The sequence below is a fragment of the Anabas testudineus genome, chromosome 7 (genome assembly GCF_900324465.2).
Source record: "Anabas testudineus chromosome 7, fAnaTes1.2, whole genome shotgun sequence".
NCBI classification, from domain to species: domain Eukaryota; kingdom Metazoa; phylum Chordata; class Actinopteri; order Anabantiformes; family Anabantidae; genus Anabas; species Anabas testudineus.
The window spans coordinates 6,168,587-6,190,185 of NC_046616.1; the positions used below are offsets into that span (position 1 = coordinate 6,168,587).

At 39.7% G+C, this 21,599-nt stretch overlaps 1 protein-coding gene across 9 annotated transcripts; it reads right to left on the minus strand.

The window, feature by feature from the left end:
• Positions 1-255: 255 nt before the first annotated feature.
• Positions 256-20,678, minus strand: LOC113167056 (Ral GTPase activating protein non-catalytic subunit beta). Of its 9 annotated transcripts, XM_026367392.1 has the most exons (32): positions 20,543-20,678; positions 19,535-19,755; positions 17,460-17,662; positions 17,094-17,260; positions 16,802-16,988; positions 16,375-16,506; positions 15,746-15,924; positions 15,282-15,350; positions 14,709-14,860; positions 14,232-14,475; positions 12,534-12,735; positions 12,208-12,375; positions 11,984-12,098; positions 11,536-11,683; positions 11,345-11,409; positions 11,088-11,232; positions 9,568-9,698; positions 8,447-8,629; positions 8,203-8,351; positions 7,574-7,761; positions 7,279-7,382; positions 6,957-7,112; positions 6,757-6,822; positions 6,204-6,413; positions 5,869-6,024; positions 5,498-5,666; positions 4,667-4,789; positions 3,906-4,042; positions 3,688-3,796; positions 3,373-3,451; positions 2,861-3,009; positions 256-2,490 (listed from the first exon to the last, which is right to left on the minus strand). In XM_026367392.1, the coding sequence occupies exons 2-32, from the start codon at positions 19,709-19,711 to the stop codon at positions 2,297-2,299; spliced, it is 4,656 nt and encodes a 1,551-aa protein (XP_026223177.1). In that variant the 5' UTR covers positions 19,712-19,755; positions 20,543-20,678; the 3' UTR covers positions 256-2,296. The 9 variants fall into 9 exon arrangements, with proteins under 9 accessions (XP_026223177.1, XP_026223181.1, XP_026223179.1 ...); XM_026367396.1 differs by lacking the exon at positions 15,282-15,350; XM_026367394.1 differs by lacking the exon at positions 20,543-20,678 and having other exon boundaries at positions 9,568-9,689; positions 19,535-19,711.
• Between the last annotated feature and the right edge of the window lie 921 nt (positions 20,679-21,599).

A 21,599-nucleotide genomic window follows, 5' to 3' on the forward strand; every position in this document is an offset into this window, starting at 1 on the left:
TGCCTTGTTTCACAGTGATAATACCAGACCACAGTTTTCCGCCACAAATCTACTTTCAATCTGAACTCACAACTGAATCACTGTGTTTTACTCTACCACACCTTTTACCGTTTTACTTTATGCTAATTAACATGAGATCTTCCACTGGAAAGAAAAAAAAGTCTATCGATTAAATATTAAAAAAGTAAAGTTGGAACTTCATTTTATTTCTGATAAAAATTCCAAGAACAAAAAGTCAGATATTAGAGAATGGGAGAAATTAAAATGTCAATAATAGTTTTAATTGATGCATGTTACATTCAATACCCATTGTGATCCTCCCACACTTAATTGCATACACACAACTTTTCTCGCCATATCAGGCGAATACAACAGACAACTTGTAAATGCCTTACACCATCACATATTTACATATTATCCTCCGTTTCTGTACATGGAAAATCCTTAAATATGATGAAACATCAGAGGGGTAACATAGAATACAATGTATGACTGATTGTATGCAGTTTCTTTGAAGCATATTTTATGTACTTTTTCCTTCCAAAAAAGGCATGTGCATAAAGCACGGTCATAAAAAGTGAGTCACACAATTAGACATGATAGGTTAAAAAGTTGACGACGCCTCTTCTTCATTCATTTTTCACAAGATAAAACTTTTCCTTCAGCAGGGTTTTCTTTCAAAATGCACAAAAGTACAAAAGACTATAAGGTAACCAAAGGGAATAGAAAATAAACGTAAAATGTGCTCAGTGCATTAAGACTTTCCAATATACCAAAGAAACTAGAGGTGTTTGCCCTGCTCCATCTCTGTGATAAATAAATTCACATTGTTACAGACAGTGAAAGGGCTTGAATAAAAACCAAAGTACAGTGAGTAAACAAAAGTGAAACAAACGGTGAAGCAAAAAAAGTAGTTACTAAAACATCTGTGAAGGCAAAACTGCACATTTCAGTAATCCAAACTTAATAACTGACAAGTTAAATATTTTCTTTACTGGGTAAAAAAAACAAGCTTAGCTATGTTGAGTATTTTGGCCTTTGAATCCATCACCGTAGATTAGTTTGGAGCAACAAGACACTTAAAATGTGCTATGGTATCTGTTTGGTATTGGCAGAGACTTCAAACCTAAAATGTCTGTTGTCACTTCGTGTTAGCCCTGCAATCTTCAAGTGCAAACTCCAGAAGCTCTGCAACTTCTCTCGTTATCAGTAAACTCAAGTGTTACTCAAGTATTAACTAGAACTAGGGTTATGTCTTGAAAATGGTTATTTTCAAAACAGTAATATCTTGAGATTCATTTTTAAAGTGACACAAATCCTCTTTAAATGCCAAGTGGGGTGGGGGTGGGGGGGGGGGGGGGTTATGGGGGTCAGTGTGACTCATTGTAGTGTTAATAATTTCACTGGCTGAATAAACATACATTTGGCCACATGTGCGTGCATGCACACACACACACACACAGACACACACACCTAGTAGTGAGATGGGAGGGGTTTTAGACTGGCACAGAGGCAGAGCAGGTGTCAAAAATGACATACAGTAATACAACGGAGGAGTCCTAGAAATTAGCTGTAAAATAAAATAAAAAGAACAGCAATGTTTGCGTGCTCAGTCAGCTGCTGCAATGGCCGAATGTGTTTGCACTAGGAAGACATCAGCAGGTGTCTGGGTGTAGATGGCAACAGAATCAGATTAGATGTCAATCATCTCAGTCGTCTTGAAGCCACATAGATTGAAAAACATGGTATGACGCTTACATGTTTATCTCCTTGGCTATAATTCAACCATAAATCTGCTTAAAAGAAAAACAGATTTACAAACAAACAAATGTACTCATGTCACAGAGTTTAAAGACCAAACTTTTTACAAGTTCAGAAAGGCCAACTATTGTATTGCAGGTAAAGACAAGCAGAAACTCTTTTGCCACGTAGCATGAACCTAAATGAGCAGAGACTGTCACTGTTGAACTTTCGCCATTCAATTCTTCAATGAGTGGCTGCGACATAGACGTGTAGCTTTTTCACCTTGGCATGGTTTTTGACACTTTGCTCTCAGAGTCAAAGGCAGACAGTGTTGATATATGTATTCATATAAATAACAAAATTCTACAGTATAAATATAAAGATTCTATGTGTGTGTGTGTGTGTGTGTGTGTGTGTGTGTGTGTGTGTGTAGGTGTGTGTGTGTGTGAGCACGCACAGTTGTAAATGGTGTTCGAACGTAGGATAAGAGCGTGTGTTGTGTACTGTACGTTTGTGGGCCAGTGTTAGGACAGGACAGGACGGGACAGGGGCGTTAGAGATTAGGCTTTCCCTCCCCCACCTCGTGGAAGAGCGAGGTGTAAAACTCAGGCTCCAGTTGTTTGCTGCGATAACGCTGGACAATCTCAGTTATTTTCTGCTTCCGCCTCACGTGAGGCGGGTTGTACAAGTCACTTTCCAGGCGCTTCCTTCGGCACACATTGATGACGGTCTGACGAACAAGAAAACCTGATAGGAGGACGCAAAAACACAAACTCGTGAGTAATCAAATATGACAACTAATGCTACATGGGAAGTTAGAACCACAGATAAGATTTGGGTGTGGTACTACACAAGCAACAATCAAACACAGCTTCCAACTATTTCATCTGTAGGCCAAGAGCGGCATTACATGTATTTTGTAGCCTGATATAAGTTCAGGACCGACATACAATTTAACAGAAATTCAACATACAACCATAAAATATTAACCTAAGCACACTACTATTTCAGTAAGCTAATCAATCATCCTTACAGATGATATGTAATGTATTAACACTACGATTATTATTTCTGACAAAAAAAGGAAGTGTGGTAGGGATGAAATTAGAGCTACTACCTAGAGCTCTGCGGCTGACCACCATGCCATCCACCAGGGGAATCACCATGCTAAATTTGCCCACAGCTCCATGCAGCCGGACCCTAAAAAGCCCCGTCTTCAGAGGGTGGATGAAGATCAGAGGAACGTCCTTCTCAAGTAACCCCGACCTGCAGCAAATACAAAATAAACATGTCACAGGTTTGTTTAGTGTGCACTTGTATGTTTAAATGTTTGAATGATCAGACCACACACCTTCAGACAGTGTTAAACTGTTTGACGTTTGATGGCCACAGTTGCTGCCTTTTAGGCCACTGCACACCCCTAACTGTCCTCACAGCTTTATCACAGTTCCCCTTCTTTGCCTGATTTCGCACACACTGCATGTTATACTTCCTGTTTTGCACTCTTTTATGCTGCATGTCACATGCTGTTTTGCAGAATGTTTTTATTCATTTTTGCACCTGACCAAAACCAATTCATCAACATTGTGATCTCCAAAGAGTCAACGCTTGGTGTAAACATCTGAATACCTGCAGGAAGTGCTGTTGCTCATGCTAGCTTCCAGGCCTGTGCTGGTTTCCGCCAAAAGGTCAGACAGTGGGAAGTTCTCTAAAAACACAAAAACAAACACCGATGTATCAGAACTTATTGGTCACATACTCAAGAAATACTTCTCTACAGATACCCAAGAGATTGGCAATTTTATACCAAAAGATATTCTGTGGACAAACCTACTGCAAACAGAAGAAAAAACAGGAAGAAGTATAATCTATGAATCTATGAAGAGTGATGAAATATTTTCACCACCAGCAGTCTCAAATTACAGAAGAGCCGTATGAGCCTACCGATATCATCAAAGCACTCCACCCAGACCACAAACACCTTAGTCTCAGGACCCAGTGGTGGGAAAGACTTTCCAGTCGATGACCTCTTTGTCTTCACCAAAGGACTCATCTAAAGATACAGCACAATGTGTGGTGAATTGGTCACATATAAATAAGAAGTCATTATCAACACTGTCAGCATGCATGTCAGCTAAACACTAACATAATCCAACGTTTACCTTTTTAGCAGACTCCAGGTTTTCAGAATGGTTGGGGAACAGCTCCAGTGTGAGATTGGGTTGTTTGAGTAAACCAGGCATGAGTTCTGTGTTGGTGTCTGCCTCCACAGTGGAGTCACTGTGCACTGATGATTCCTCTGGGAAACAACAAAGTGCTAATAAAAAACTCTGCCAGCTGTGAATCCCTCACTGCATTTTTATCAAACACAATATCTCAGCTGATATATCTCTAATACACAGTGTACAGCATATACAAGTGCATCTCAAAAATCTTCATAATTTAATTCAAGAAGTGAAACTCTCAGTGCCAAAACTACAATTAATCAGTTTGTTGACCATAATATCACTTGTGCTTAATTGACCATCCAACTTGGCTGACATGAACCGCACAGAGAATATATGTGGTTTTATCAAGAAGATGATGACACAACACAACAATACAGAGAACCTGAAGGCTGCAATCACAGAACCCTGGTCTTTATTAAGCCCTCAACTGTGCCAGAGGCAGTTCACCTCAGATACAGTAAAGTGCTAAAGACGTCCCTACTGAGTGTACTGAGTAATTGTTTATTTGTGTAATTGTGTAAATCCTCCTATTATTTTTGAGATACGGGAGTTTTTATTTATATGAGCTGTAAGCCATAATATTTGACGTAAAAACAAAAAAAGGCTTAAAAGATTTCACTTTTTTTTTTGTTTTTTTGAGGTGCACTAGTATACACACTGTTGATATCAAGCAATACTAAGCAGTGTATACTCACCTGAATTTTCTGTTAAAGAAGGGACAACGAAGGCAATCTCTGTCAGAGCATCAGCATAGTACAAAACCTGCTTCTCCCCATTGAAGACTGAACCCCCTGTGTCCTCAGGAGTAGCTGCTTCCTCTGTGTGTGTGAATGTGAAAAGTTCCACATTAGCTTATTTATCACATATATATCACATATCACATATATAAAAATCACACACACTAATAATATAATTCGTTGAACTGCCTTTAGCTTTGATTACGGCACGCATTCATCAGGGCATTGCTTCAATTAGCTTCTGCAATGTCACAACCTTTGTTCGTGTCGAGAGTTGCTTTCATTTTTCACCAAGATCTTGTTTTGATGATGGGAGAGTCGGACCTAGGCATGATGGGTGCATCACCTCTCTTCTTACCCTGATGCACCCATCACTCTGGAACAGGGTAAATCTGGACTCATCACACCAGTGACCTTCTTCCATTGGACAGTTCTTAACCCAGTTTTAGTAGTTTCATCAATCGCTTTTAGATGTTTTCTTTACTTGATTCATGTCAATAATTTGACCCTTCTGAAACAGATTAACATCTTTTCCAGAACCACAGGATGTGTCTTCTAACATGGTTGTTTAAGAAATGAGAAGCTACTTACTGCATCAGTTAGAGTTAAATAACTTCTAACCAGCTGACAATAATCAACCATGCAGTAATTATTCAATAGGGAGGCTCTTACCTATTTGCTTAGTTAAATCCAGGTGGTGACTTTTCTGGACGGGCAGTGTATTAAACTTGTAGATAAACAGTTAAACATTCTTCCATAATCTTCTTCAGAGTTAGCTTAATATCTCACCGGTTTGTTGTATTTCATTGCTGTCAGAGCAGGAGTTGAGGGACCAGCTTGTATCTAAGTGTCCTGTCCACCCTGGGTGGCGTCCCACGTCCACAGGCCAGCCCAAGGACAACAGGAACTCTAAAAAGTGGGGCTGGACACTGGATGATGACTCCACGTTTCTCAGGATCTAGTCACCAAGAACAAGCATAGAACCACTCTTACAATAATGTTTACACTCATGTTGTGAAAGAAGTAACAACTGATTTGCATATGTATATTTCAAATGTAGGTAGACTTAAATTACGAGTGCACTTGGCAATTATTACATAGCACACTGTATTATTTTATATGTAATGTGTTGTGTCTGCTCTGCCTGATTTTTATCTTACCTCAGCACTGCTTTTCTGTCCAGCTCTGACATAGAAAATAAAGACTGTGTCAAATGGTCGGCAGGGAAGCAGGTCCAGGTAGCTGATGTCATCAAAAAACCCTGGGGATGATTCTAGGCCAATTAGATGAGGAGGTAGACGACTGTTGCTGGGCTCCTAACAATAATAACCAAATTATAAATACATTCTTCATAAACTGTGTTAACAAGCACAGTATTATAAATGTTGTTCCATATATAGAGGTACACAGAATCACAATGCAAAACTACAAATTAAAGCTAATTAAAGTTTTTCACTACGTTGTTCCAAGAGATTTTCAAATGATTTTTATCAACCTTAAGTGCCTCCAGAGACAGAAAGCCAAAATGGGAGAGGAAGAGGCGTGCTGTCTGGAACTCCTGCGAAGGTGGAGGGGGTTTGCAGTCAGTCTGTGGGTCAGGGAAATGCTTGGATCTCCAGATTTCTTCACTGTGCCTCTCCAGAGCGTTCTCATACTCTATTTGCTTGGTCATCAGAGTACGAAGTCTGTCGTGCTGAACTTCCAGCTGAAAAGAGAGAGATGAGAAATATTATATAATAATAATAAGGCAAAATTCCAGAGGATCATAAAGGGCACTGGACTGTATAAATTCAACCAAAAAGGACAACTCCCAAAGTCCAAACAGAGATCACCTCCCAAAAGTTATGTGAAAGGTGTCACTGCTGTGCATCTGTGTTGGAAAACATTATCAAACATCTAATAAGACAAAGAGTTACTGAAAGGGTACTGCACTGAATTCAGAATCTGCACAAAACAATCATCACACATTTGTCACGAAACCAGATCATTCGACTCTTCTTTTCCCTCCAAGATGCACCAAATGAAATTTAATCTTTCCAACAACTCACGTGTGGGTAATTACTCAGCAGTGTATTTGCAGCTCTTGAATCATCCTGCCAGCCCATACAACACACCTGAGTTTATATAATAACAAATATTAGGATTCATTATTTATTTACATGGCTCTATTTCAGCCATGTTACTCCCATAACAGAGGGATTTGTGGATACAAGATCGATAACAGAATTTGCTAGAAAATAAAACTCACCTCTTTACTGACAATGTCATCCAGGTCTGGAATACTGACATCTGCTTTAACAAGTGGAATCTTATCCACCTCCTCAGGAAAGGGCCTTTGCTTGACATTGTACTTGATACCGACATCATTATTGGGCGTTGGACGGCTCTCAGGAAGAAACACCTGCTGTGGGAGGAGAGAAGTCGACAGAAAAATGGCAGTTGTGTAATCAGTGAAACAGATGTCAGAGTTTTACAAATCCACAACTGCAGCATGTCACATATGTCTACGGTGACATTTTTTTTTAGCATTACTGCCTTATGTGATGCAGTAATTTACAGTGTGATCTCACCCTCTGATTGGCTCGAGCTCCTCTGGGTTGGTGGAAAAGCTGCATGGTCCAGGCATGTCTGCCAGCTGTCCCTCGGATCAAAACGGTCACTGATGGACTAGGGTCTGTGAAGACAGAGATGCTCTCATTTACAAACAAATTAGACATCCTACAGATTATTTAAATTTACCTGTGCTTTGTACTTAGCAGGTGACACTTTCCACTTGTCACCAACTTGACACTTTTAATTACTTAGTTCTATCTTATCTCCCAATAAACTAGTTCTATGTCAAAACATGGATGATAAACTACTTACTCTGCTCATTGCCCAGAGGTTGCTCCAGCATGGCTAGAATGACAGAGTTGTCCAGGACAAAATAACGGAAGTTGCTGCCTCCTGTGGCACTGAGCCTAGCATAGCGAATCAGAGTATCTTCATTCAGCAGGCTGCATGTGGAGGCAGGCCCACTGGGAGAAGGGAATGCCCCCAACACCTGCATGATACTGGGGAACACCAGAAGAACGCAAGTACACAAATATGAGTAAACTGGGTCAATGGGAAAACATGTTTCTCTTTTCCAACAGCCATCTGTGTGGAGGTACAGCAGAAATAGTGGAGTAACAAGTTCACTGCAAAAGCAGAAAAAAATGTCTGAAATGCTGTTTTAGCCCGATGTGCTAGTTAGGCTGTACCAAATGTTTTTTACATTTTAGTGTGTGAAGCTGATTTTTGTAAGCTGTTCTGTTACAAATGGTCCAATTAGCACACCTCCTGTGTACATTTTACATCAAAAGATGTCCCAATATGTGTAATTTAAAAACCATGTACGTATGTAAGTTCAAGTCAAACTGCATTTTAACTTTAGAATAACAAGCTAAAGTAATGAGTGCCTACTGTATATCAGCAAGTCTGATACAAGATTTATTAACTTTAAGGTGTCTCACCAGGACAAAGTCGCCTCAGCAGCATCTTTCACCCTCATTGAAGCTGGGTTGTGCTCCTTTTCTCCTTTATGTCGGACTTCCTGTTCCTGTCGGGACTTGCTGCCAGAGATTCCCAGCTCCACAATTTCCAACACTTCTACTAAACAATCCTGATATAAAAAAAAAGTAGTAACAGTTTATCTTAACAAAATACTAAACCTCTCTTAACACAGTGACATTTGATATACAGTCTTAATGCAAATACCTTTTCATCCAGCATGTCCGGATGCTCGGTGAGCCACACACAGAGAAACTGAAAGGCTGCTACAATCATGGAGTGGAGGTCTCGGGATTGAAGAGGAGCTGGACGGCTGCACTGGTACACAATGTACCCACATATAGAACTGACAGCACGTTTGCGATCTGCAGAGTCTACTCCCACTTTTACCTGGTTTGGGTATGTACAAAACATAGTAAGGGGAAATTTAGTTCATTACATACATTACTGAAAATATCTGGGCGAGAAATCGGTGAGAAATTCCTGGTTTAATCCTCCATTATCTACATTTAATGAAACTGGAGAAGTAGACGTTGTGCTTGCGATTTTATATAAAATTATGTAATAGTGATAAATACATACAAATAAATACATTTTTATCAACAAAATTCTACCTTTGAAAAAAAAAAAAATTTCATTGAGCTGATTTTTTAAAAATAACGTGTTCACTGTTATTTTTTAACACATAATAACGTAATATAATGTGTATATATGTAATAATTAATAATAACCTTTGAGGTTGCACAAGCACTGTCTGTCATCATAAGCTGATAATTACTAAATCAGCATCTGTCTGATGTCTGATGACACTATATAGCAAGAGCATTTGCACATAGCAACACAAACACAACCTGTGTAGCCCCACCCTCATACCTCAAAATGCAGACAGAGCTGCTTGGACCCAGTGACCTAACAGTTAGGAGATCATAAGGATCATGAATGACAGACTCTTGAATGGGCTTTACTGTGGAATCTAGACACACCTTATCAGACAACAGGAGAATGGGCTGTGTAGGAAACCAGCTGGGAAGTGGAGGAAAACCAGCTGGGAACCAGCTGGCAGCAGCAATTCTGGGTGAACTACCTCATAACAACAGTCTCTTACAGATGCTTCTCGCATTCAGGTGTTATTTGGTACTTCGCTGACACATTGAGGGTAACTACCTTCTAATAAACTTGGAAAATTGACTCCGAAGTTGACAGAAACCCACAAATTCTCCCACAAAAACATTTTAGTTTCAGGACAGACTTTAAGCAAATCTAGTTTTATGATTAGGGACTTTTCTGTGAGCTTTGGTCGCTATGAATCTTTATGGTGTTAGCTTTACCTTAGCGAGCCCAGCCAGCAGCTCCAGCGCAGCCAGTGAGATGCTCATGTCTTGCCTCCACTGGGAGTTGAGTCTCTGAGTAACCAGGTGGATGCTGCGCACCAATAAGCCTGCCGCCGTATCTGGAAGAGCTAGATCATATAACACCCCGAAATACCAAACACCGCAACGAATAGAGCAAAGCAGAATTCAGGCAACAAAGCTTAAGTACACAGGACTACAGGATGTTCAGAATTAGTTGATACAGCTTGGCATAAAGAGAGTTTGATATAGCACAGCACACAATGTTGAGGGCTGAAGATGTCAACATTTTTATCAATATAAATCAAAATTTTTGAATAACTGAGGTATAAGTATAGACATTTTGTCCTGTTAAAGTATTTGCTTAATATTGAATAAAAATGAGAGAAAGGATAAATATACTGCTGTTGTGCATTTCTGTAGTAACAGTTAATAAATGATGTGAATTATAACATTAGAAATGCTTCATGTGGAGCTGGCAGTTGTCAGTCACCACCAGCACCAGACTTTCTCAGACAGAACCGCAATTTATAGGCTTAATACATTATCTCTAGGTTAATATTGAAAAAAGTATTACCCTGTGGACATAACAAAGCTACTGGTAAAAATTATTAAATTACTGAATTTATTTATTTTTTTGCCCAGTTCCATTTCATTTCTACCTCTTCCCCTACAACCCATCAACTTGTGTGTTCTTAGTTTATTCCATCAAGCGAAACTATTTCACATGCTGACTATCCTTACGACCTTCTATATAAGTAAATCCAGGAGAGCTATAGATCGCATTAATAATGTATTCAAATGTTTAAGTTATAATGTTTACACAGCATTGCACCTTTCTAAAGATGCAGATCTGGCTCCATATTTAGAAATCAAGCTGCTGATTTTCTGAATTTATGATAAGCATACAGTCCCAAATCACACAGATCTGGCTGCAACAACTGCATTCATACGCATGGGCCAGTCTCAAGTCGTGCTGCCTTTGCGGTCCTGTACTGAGGCACACAACACTATATAATAGTCTTTCTCTAAGCAGCTCCACACTTGTGGTCAAATGTGATTATTACCAATGTACTTCAAACATGAAAATAAAACAATACCGCACATCAGGTATACCAGTTGAGCATCGTTCAGCCCTCTTAAGAAAATACTTGATTAGGCGACATTAGGCAACCAATCAATTAGAGAAAAAATCCAAACCCTGGCACGCCACACATCTTGGTGCCAAAATGTTATTGAACAACAAAGCATCACAGCAACAAATAATTATTAGTATCACCTACAAAGACATTTTACCCAACGCTTCTTAACTCTGAACACCACTTTAACCACGTTAGCTACAAAGACAAACATCTTAATTTAATAAGTTGATCAGCATTGATCAGCAAGTGTTACTCATGTTACTCAAGCAAGTTATGCATTATCTGACTAATGCTGGCATTGTCGTGTTAATTCGCCATGCACCATATTAGTGCATAAGAAGCAAATGTGTGTTTTACCATAGTCTCGAAGCAGTGCCTGGGCAGGACGTTCAGAGTCTGGACTGGTGGCCTCTGTGCTGCCTCCACTGGTGAAACTGATTCCACTGTTGGTACGGCTGTGACTATTACTGTTCACTGTCATGTGGCTTCCATCTATACTCCCCTAACACCACAAAAACAAAGCAAACTTGTTGTCCAGTCCATCACACAGCAGTCAGCATAATAAAATGTTAACTGTTTACCAGTAGAAAAAGAAGCAGTTATATTAGCCTTACTGTTTCTGTCTGTGCACCTATGGACTCCAACAGTGCTGAGTCTTGAACAATATTTAACATTGCGCCTGAGAGGAAGGAAATGATTAACAATAGAACAATATAAAGACTTTAACTGTGAAAAAGTGATTCAGCCCCAGTGATATATAGAGAGGCAAATTAATTGGATGAAAAAGATATAAGAAAGCAAGTACCAAGAATGAGCTGTGTGTTAATGGGATCAGTCTCAGTCTGCAGTGCTCCTATGAGGACATTGACAAGACGTAGCCTCAGGGACAGAAAAGACACAGGCTGATCATGAGGCCATCCATCCTCCTCATTGAATTTTCCCTCCAACAGAACCTAGAGCACACCAGGTCAGTATAGTTAAGATTCTGGTTTACATCAAAATAATGAAAATAATAACTGCTACTGTTGCATTAATATTATTAAGGCCTCGTGTTGCTGAAAATCTAAAAAAAGAACAGCCTTGTGACTTCAAAAATTTCAAATAACCTAAGACAAAAGGACATTTGAGCTAGTGATGAAAATGATTCAAAGCCAAGTCCTGCACTAAAATATCTACTGAAAAACCAATAAAATGAGAGAGGTAGACTGTAATATAAGTTCAAAGAAAAGTAAGACAGAAATCAAAGCTTTTACCTCTGATTTGATATTGCCAAAGTGATGCGGCAATGGCAACATGGCAAGCAGGATGTTGATGGAAGCTCTCCTCAAGTCAGTAGGGTTTACATACATCTTGAATTTCGACAGCTCCCTGGAAGAGCATTTAGAGCACAACAAATCTCACACAAATAAGCTCAACAAAACATGCTAATTTTTTATTAACTGATCTAAAATATGTGTTAAGATACTATTAGTCTAACCTGTCTGGTACAATAGTCTCCAAAGCAGCTATGAAGTAGGGCACCACCACATTGATGCCCTTCAGGTCAGTACAAAAGAGAGAGGAAGAGTTGAGAATGATAGAAGCCAGAACTGGTCTACAGATGAAATCAGAGATCTGGAGACCTTGAATCAGGACCATGTAGAACCTGCAGGAAGAGAATGTGTAGCAATATCTTTAGAGTATTTTATTTTACTTTTCTCCCCTCTTTCTTCTTCTTCTTATTTTTTTTTTTACAAAATGTATCTACACCAAAAAAACATCTACAGTTACTTTGACTTTGGGATAGTAAACTAACTATGTTACCTTGAAAGGTACACAGGCAGAATCTCTTCTCCAGTTTTCTTGCTACAGAATATGCGGCAGAGAGTCCCGCAGGCCTCAGCTCGTCCTGCCTCATAGCTCTCTGGGAATTCATTGGCATCAAACATGGGGTTAGACACCATGGAGTCTGTGGACATTTGGGAACCCTTCCTCCTCAACTCCAGACCCACTTGAGTAGCTATTGCTATAGTGAGTGGGAAGAAACAGAGAATGAAAGAACTCTGAATTTTAATGTGATTATTGAAATTCATGCATGTATGAGAAACAAGCAAATATAGACATGTATCTATTATATGCACTATAAATAAAAAATAAACGTTCAAAGTTGGAAAAAAAAGCGCCACAAAGCATACATTTAGTCACTATTACAACAAGATAAAACAAAGGATTCAAAGACTGCAAACACACACTCACATCGTTTAAATGCATTCAATAAAGGGAACTCTGACACAAAGAGTTTGCCTTAGACGTTCTACCTATCACTGGCACAAGACAAAACCAAGTGTAGTATGCTGATAACAAAATGAGTCATTCTCGGCTGCCAGACCACAAAGCAAAATCCCTGTGTCAGCTCCCTTGCTGTTGCAAATATATGACTGTCACTCAAGGTACAGGACATTCACTTCATGCATTGAGGCACCAAACCAATAAAATCAAAACCAAAGTTAACTGACAATACAAAAGGAAATTACAAGAAACAAAACAAAAGATTAATGCTGAACTTGAGGGGGTTCTGAAACTAAATAAAGATTAGTGTGACCCAAACGAAAGAAAAATGACAGCTTAAAACTGGGTGGCGTCACAAACTGGCAACATTATGATTGAGACAAGTGGTCAGTCGGTGAAACTCATTCCATCACCTCTGGAGAAACGCTGAGAGAACGCTGGTGAACTTTTATATATGACAACGAGTGGGAACAGAAAACAATGATGATAATGGCAATGATCATGAAGGAACTCAAGTAAAAAGCAGGAAGATTTGTCAAGAAACGCAAATCAAGTGAGGAAAAAAAAGCTGCCGTTCCTACTTACAAGATTTATAAGAAAGGAGAATTTGGATAAAAGAGGCTGCAAGATAACAGAAATAGTGGAGAGACACAAAATCAAAGCAGATCCAATATTTTGGGATCAATTCATAAAAGGCATGAATTGTTTTTTGTTTTTCTCAATACATGATTTTTGACCAAATACAAGTCTAACATTAATCAGACATGGTAGACACGTGCAGGACACTACACCAAAAAGAGAAAAATAAACAGAGAGCCAATGATATGCCAATGTATTTTCAAATAGTAAGTACTGTGTGTGCTGTCATTGACTCCTCTAGTGATGGTTTTACCAATTAAATGAGGCTGTATGAAGTCCTTAACATATGGTTAATAGTATATATGCAGTTTTAGCCATGTTTAAATAGTTGGTGGGTGTAAATGATTTAGAATCAAATGGAAATTTCATACCAGGCCACTTCTAACCAAGCCCTCCACACACAGAAAAGCACAAAGAAGTTTCAGAGAAAATGGTGAAAAAAGGAAAGGAGATCCCAACAACATACAATAAATGATAACACAGACACCAAAACCACAAATAACTCCACAGAAACAGATACTAACAAACAGCAACATAACACCCACCTGCCCATGCATTAATGGAAACGCTATTAGCCATCGTCTCACTTCTTACCGGTCATGCTAGGGTCTCGACTGAGGCCACTGTGGAGCTTACAGTGGACCAGAGCAGCGTCAAAAAGCCACTGGCCGAACAGGTTGAGGATGCTGTTGACCTTTGGTCGTGCTGGCGCCGGCAGTGGCCGAGACTCCCAGCTGCTCTGGTTGGGGCTGGACAGCAGTGTCGGGGAAGACGAAGTTTGCTGCTGCTGCTGCTGCTGCTGTTGCTGCTGGGATACTTTGGTTGGTTGACCACTGCCCTGCATGGGTGGGAGAGACAGTTGTTGATAACATGTTAAGGGTTACTTACCAAAACATAAATAACATAACACAAATCGCAGGACATCTGAAGTCACAGCTGTATTAGCCCTTTTCTGTCTGTCGATCAAGTGCAAATAATGTCATGAAAATAAGAGACCTTACAGTTACAGTTTTTTTAATTCTTACTTAGGACTGACAATACATTACTGTTTAAATTAACATTTGGACTTACAGTTGAACTTTTGCTTGTGGTTTTCGTGACCACTGTATGCCGTTGCTTGCGGCTGTGAGGGGGAGTGGTGTTGGCAATAGAAGGGGGAGGAGACATGCTCATTCTATTCACTGGGGTGGGTGGGGCACTGTCAGCCCTAGGACGTGATATACCTGTTAAGAGGAAAAGTAAATTAGCTGGAAATCTTCATTCCCCCACTTTTCAAACAGAGCTCGCTTTGGGTAAATATAATCATTTCAACCGTTTCCCCATTTCTGTTATGAGAGAGAAGAAAATGTGGCATCAGAGTCAGCTAGTTGATCAGAGTCAAAATTCATTTGTAGACGTGCAAGGCAATGGTTAGATAAAATCACTCAATCACTCATCATCTCCATCCATCATGATTGTGTTTTTATGAGCACAGGAGACCCACTGTTGATGATCTTGTAGTTTAGTCTGAATATTTGAAAGTTGGGACATATAATTTTTCTACAGCAAGGCTAATCTGAGTTGTTAATACTAACACCACCAGTAAATAGATCACTCCATCAAATACCCATGTCAATTTTATGATGTATCAGCTGATGTCTGTACCATGAGAGAGCAGCACTGGACAAAAAGAGAACACCCTCTCCCGTACGTCTCTCTTTTCAACAGAGACACCTACAGTGTAAAAAGAAAAATTACACACTGACATTTTTCTAAGTCAAACATTTAAACAGATAGTACTAACTAAAAATCATCCATCTTGATTTTACACACCAATAAGGAGAAACGGTCCTATATTTACTTTTGTCAGGGTAACGTCTCTATTGCATGTAATTCAGGCCAGGCTTATACTGTATGTTTTGACAAAAGTAAAAGTATGTTGAATGTATTGGGTTTTGTTTGTTCGACAACACAGCAATATGACGTAGTGGTGACATGAAGCAACATCAATGAACTGGAACAACACATTTTGCGATTCTAAAGCCTAACATCATGCATTGCAAAATGGTTTGCAGCATGATAACTTCACAGAGCCAGCCTCTCCTAAAAGTCCAATGACATCCTCTTACCCAAAAAGGCATCCACGAGGCAGCTGACGCCCCGCATAGCCCTGAAGAAGATCTGGGGTAGCTGTTTCAAACACGGATGCAACACCACTTCATGAGGGATACCGCTGGAGTTGAGAAACTGTTCCTGAAACTTTGGAGTGGTGCTCACTATTGCAGGATTGCTAAGGTCCACTGGGTTGCTGAAATTAACAGACCACAAATTCATGGATTAAGGAAAAAGCACACAAACACAGGCAAGCAAAGGTTTGTTAGAATATCTTATATGTGATAATGCCGTATCTTGAACAGGGTGGAATCCGTTCTCTCACACTAAAAATCATCAGCACTGCCATGATGAAAGAGCTTCACTTTTTGGCAATAAAAGTCTCTCACTGGCATCATATCGTGATGATTTTGACTTTTAAAACACACAACGAACGAACCCACAAAACAACAACTCGCTTGAGTTTATAGTCATGTCATTAAAAAAATAAATTCTAACCATTAAATCAGGAAGTGCAGCAAATATAGAAGGGACGAAGATAAGAGGAATTTTAGTTCCACTTTGTGCTTTAACTTCTCTGTCCCTTAAAACATAACACAAATAAACTGTGTGTAATGTGAGTAATCTGTGACAAGAAATTTTGCACCTGAGCATGTGGAGGAAGCGGTACCATGTCTGTGCCACACAGTCACTGTCCATCTCCAAAGGAATCAGGTTGGCATCCTCATCAGGGACTTTAAAAGGTGGGAAAGACGGTCCATGGGTAGAGCGCAAAAGTCTGGTTTGGAGAAAATCAACAGGAAGGCACAGACTGTCACACTTAGTAGAGTGATACAGTAGAGAATACAGACTTACAATACAGACTACAGAATACCCTTTTGTAATTTCTAAGTGGATAATAATCTTTAGTTCAAAATTGATTTGCCTCTCCCCTCTGTAGGCATAAGCGCTTAATAGGATCGACAAACACATCTTAAGTCTCATGTAACAAATACAAATAAAACTTGACTTTAGCAATAAATATTTTTGAAAAAATCCAAAGTCACATGTAGTTAGGAGTAAGCCTTTCTAACCTGGAGGTTAGGGCGCAGGTCACTCTGCTCCACTGCTCTACCACAGGAGGGTGGTGTCTCCAGTTGGCCAGCATCTCCCTTGCCGTCTTCCAGTATGGTGGCGTGGGAAAACAGCGAGCACACGCCAGCAGCCACACTTCAAACAGCACTGCCATTAATTTCTCTGCCAGTTTTTCTGCCACACCAACTGGGAAAATTGGTTAGATGTTAAATGTTAAGTGACTATTATTAATAATGATCACTAATAACAAATTAAATACATGAAGGTGAGATTAGGAAGACCTAGGCTAACCTCCAACCGTGGGTGGGGCGAGCAATGTGTCATTGATGCGAAGCAGGAAGAGCAGCAGCACCTCCCAGGTTTCCCTCACCATGGAAACAGACTCTCTTGCCAGTTTCTGGACTGCAGTTAAAACCTGCTGGCAAAGTCTGATGTGGTTTAGACTGTGCTGTTCAGGCCTGGAGGGAAACAAATAGTGGTTGTAATAGAAGAAATTAGAGAAAGAGAATTAATCAGTGTGTAATAAGAAAAAAAAGCAGCCAGAAAAACTTACATTAACGGTGTGAGATGTATTAGCATGACCACAGCACTAATTACATATGTTCAATTACAAGCTGCAGCTAAATTAAGCCTCATCTCAAAAACTTTCATACATACCTTGGTACAAAGACGTTGTAGAGATGTTTCAGAATGGTCTGCACATACATATTGGGCTCTCTAACCACTGGCTGAGGCACCAGGTCTCTGGGCGATACCAAGGCCATCATCCAGTCTGTGTACACATCTACACAAAGCTTGACAGTGTCCCCTTCAAGGGGGAGGGTGAGGCCATAACACAATACCTCCATGGTCCACTTAACCTAGGAAAACAATTTTCATTCATTTACATTAATGTTTTAATTAATGAATTATTGATTATTTTGCAGCATTTCACTGTGTAATATATTGTTTCTTACGGCACAAATGGTGTCTCTCAAAACAAGTTTTCAAAATAGTCTTATTCTACAAGCACTGCCAATCTGATATAATGCTGTACTTTTATGTCAGTCTGCACTACAGCACGGAGGTAAATATAAACTGTTTATTACATCTAAATTGGCGTCTCCTGGCAAAGACAGTTAATAGTTAAGCATCTTTAGAATTACCTGGGTGTGCTGCTGTGAGAACCCAAATGTTTGAGTCAGATGGCCTGAAGAATACCTGGACTTTATCCCACAAGCCCCCTAATACAAAGTCTGGGTAATATTGGAATATGATCTCCACTATGTTATGTCATGCCTTCTTCAAACTGTAGACAAATGCCCCCGCCCCTCATTACAAGAAGAGTTTCTGCCCATGTGAGAACACGTCTGACTACAGACAATCTCCTGCAATTTTCAAAAGGCACATTATGAAGGAAAGTCATCATATCACAAACAGGATGTTCCAATCTTGTTTCCTAGCCCATGAAAAGGACCTGAACCCCTAAATAAAAGCTCTCTCTCTGTTTTGTCTGGAAATTTCTAGTGTCCTATGTAATACTCATTAAAGAGGTAAGGCAGTGTGGATCAGTAGTGGCAGGAAGGTTTATCCAAGCTTTATCCTCGGCATGAAGTGCAGTTCAAAGAAGAAGCAGCACTTCAGATACATGGTGTACCTGAGATATATTGCTGAATTATTTTTAGCCCAACACAACTCCTTTCACATCACTTCCTAATGCAGAGTGTAATGCATCATTGACTGAAACTCCTGCCCTACTGTGGGATCTGTTGTTCACAATAGTGTGTAGTCCTTTCAGACCTTCCAATGTAAATCAATCAAGCTATTTAGACAGGGAAAGTTAGCAGTGACCTGTTATTTTAATGGCAGAAAGTGCAAAATGCTAAGGAATAAATGTGAAGCCAAACATAGACTATTACTTTAACAAATCCTGCTCCACAGACATATTTAGGGAAATTAGGGATGCCCTTAGAACACACAGAGCAGAAACCAGCAGTCAATGTTTTCCCACTTTTGACTAGAGCTTTACATTTTTTCAGTTTCTGAACATAGCTTATTGATGTGATATATATAAAACAATACAATTTCCCTTTGGGACTAATAAATCACACCATCTAGTTGCCTTGATGCAGTTTATAGATGGCACATAAGACAATAACTGCAAAATACTTTTAATTTTAAACATTTAAGTTTATTACTGATTGATAAATCATACATTGATTGTGCTGACAGACACATCACATCATCATCTGAAAATATCAGATGCCCTAAATTTCTATAATTGCTAACTATGTTATGCCACCTTGGGTGACAGCACAGTATACAAAAATATGTTCACATTAATATTTTTGCATGTAGTTTTCTATTCAAACTATTTTCAAAGAAAGGTCAGGTGAATGAACAGCAAGTGTCTAGTTTACATGCTTACCATGGTGACATGGTAATACAAAATAACAAAGATAGCCACACACTAAGCTTTGACAATCATCAAAAGATTAGACATTTTTCAAAACATTAACCTAGGACAATGATAGCACCACCTAACAGTGTAGTTTACATTGACCTCTGGTAATGGGTGTTGCTACAAAACATCTTATGTTGGATTATTGAGGCCAAGCTTCCTTAAGTTATGTGTAAAGAAGTGTTGAAGCAGACAGACTCTCTCACGTCTTAATGATGGAGCTCACACCTTGGGCAACTACCAAGATATGTAACTTGTGTACCAAGCGCTGCATAGTGGTCACTTTTCTTACCTCCTTGTCTGTCTTGAGGATGTTCTCTGGGGCCAAGGGGTTTACAGCTGTGCCCAGGGGTCTGACCACAGCATTTGCCACCTCCGTGCCCACATTGGAGGGATAGGTGTGCAGAACACTTAGGTGGCCCTGGTCACTCTGCACCACCAACTGCAGCGAGCGCCACTCGGAGTACATGCTGCTGTTGTCTACTGCTCTCTACTCACACCTCCTGCCTCCACCTGCAGAAACACAAATCCACAAGTCAAGTTAATGTTGCATGTTAGGACAAATATGAATAATGTAGCTAATATCTAGAAGCAACACAGTCGTCTAACGTTAATCTACTGCGGGAAGTAGTTCTGCCAAAGCTGTGTTATTTTATCCAGCTAACAAAAAAACATACACATATAAAGTATGATGCTCTTGTTGACAGTCAAACATCCATCAAGCAGTATTTCTCTTTAACTGGTTTAACTACTCGTCTTACGCAGGTTAACGTCAATATATACCAAAAGCATCCAGGTCAGCATTACATAGCATATATTGAATACTATCTTTGCGCAGTTTCAGCTTTACACAGAGTCGAGGAATGAAGCACACCACCCATTTCTTCAACCCGGAGTCGGCTAAGTTAACAAGCCCAGCTATCAGAACCAGGAAACGGCTCACAAAACGTTTAGCTAGCTTGCTAACGTTAGCTAGCACTGACACCAAAACATCTTCCTCTTCTTGCTGGTGACATTACCTGAAGTTAGCTTCTACCTTAACGCCCCATTTACAAGACTGGCTCACTGAATGCTGCACAAAGCTGTCGTTAGGAAACCTCAGCAGATGTGTGTGTTAGTCTATCAGTCATCCCAAATTACGTTGTAGTTGATCCGATGCTGCTAGCCTAGCTACTGTGCGCTGCACTAGCCCATTCGTTGACATTCGCTGTAGCTGGCTGTCCTCCGTGCTAGCTACAGAACTTTGCTAAGACGCTAACGATTTCCCGCTGGCGAAGTAACCAGGATTTATTTTATTTACCTGCACCAAATGGAAATGTTGTCATAACAGAGCTCTGAAACTCGCAGGCTGTGCTTTCTATGTATCCTGGTCTAGATCATAACAGCCTCCATCTTCGCAATGTCAGACTTGGGTAGTGCAGCTTGGAGGGCTAACGGAAACCGGAACCCGAAGATCGACGCCCCCTACTGGTCGGTCCGGAACTGCTGCTGCTGCTGCTGCTGCCTTCAGGTGCAGTTTACAAACAGTACTGTTCCACAAAGTGCTTCACGATTAGAGTGCTAAATGTGCTCTTATTAACTTTAGGTTTCATATTTAGGAGATTGAAAAAGATCCCAATAACTAACTGATATAAAAAGAGCTCGACTTTGGTGTTTATTATGTAGAGATTACTTTTCTTCACTCACTTTTGTTAGTGTTTGGTGCTTTTCACATATTTTCTGGTGTTTCTCAGGACACTAATAGACTAATATTTCAAACCCGGATCTTTACATCATTAATCCATTCAATCACGTGTATTACGGTTGTTATCCAGCTGTCAGCTCAGTCTCTAATGTATAGTCAAAAAAGTTGTACTGTCTACTACTTTGTTTAAGCAACATTATTGTGCTATACAATCTGCCAAATAAAGCATTATTTATCTTTAAATTAAACATTTTTAATTCAAGAAAGACAGACCATCCACATGATAGCTCACAGTTAAACAGTTGAAGGTGCTTTCTTCATCCTTTAGGGGGAAGCCTTGATACACTCCACCAGGCCATTCAGTAATCTATTACAATATGTACTTCAGTCATGTCACTCCGTTTGTTAATGTGACCTAGATACAAAATATAATTGTAATATACTAATATCAAGAAACCCTTCTTCATAGTAGAGTTCATATATAATGCACCTCCCAATAAAATGCATGTCATCTCTATCCCATCACACTGTGATATGACGGGATGTGCGGTTACTCTACATTTTCCTCAACAATGAAAGAGTTAAATTCTTATTCTTATGCATTCATTGTTTTTACATGATAGATTTCCAATAAAAAACAATGGGTTTTATTTTTCGCCACTTGCATGTTAAA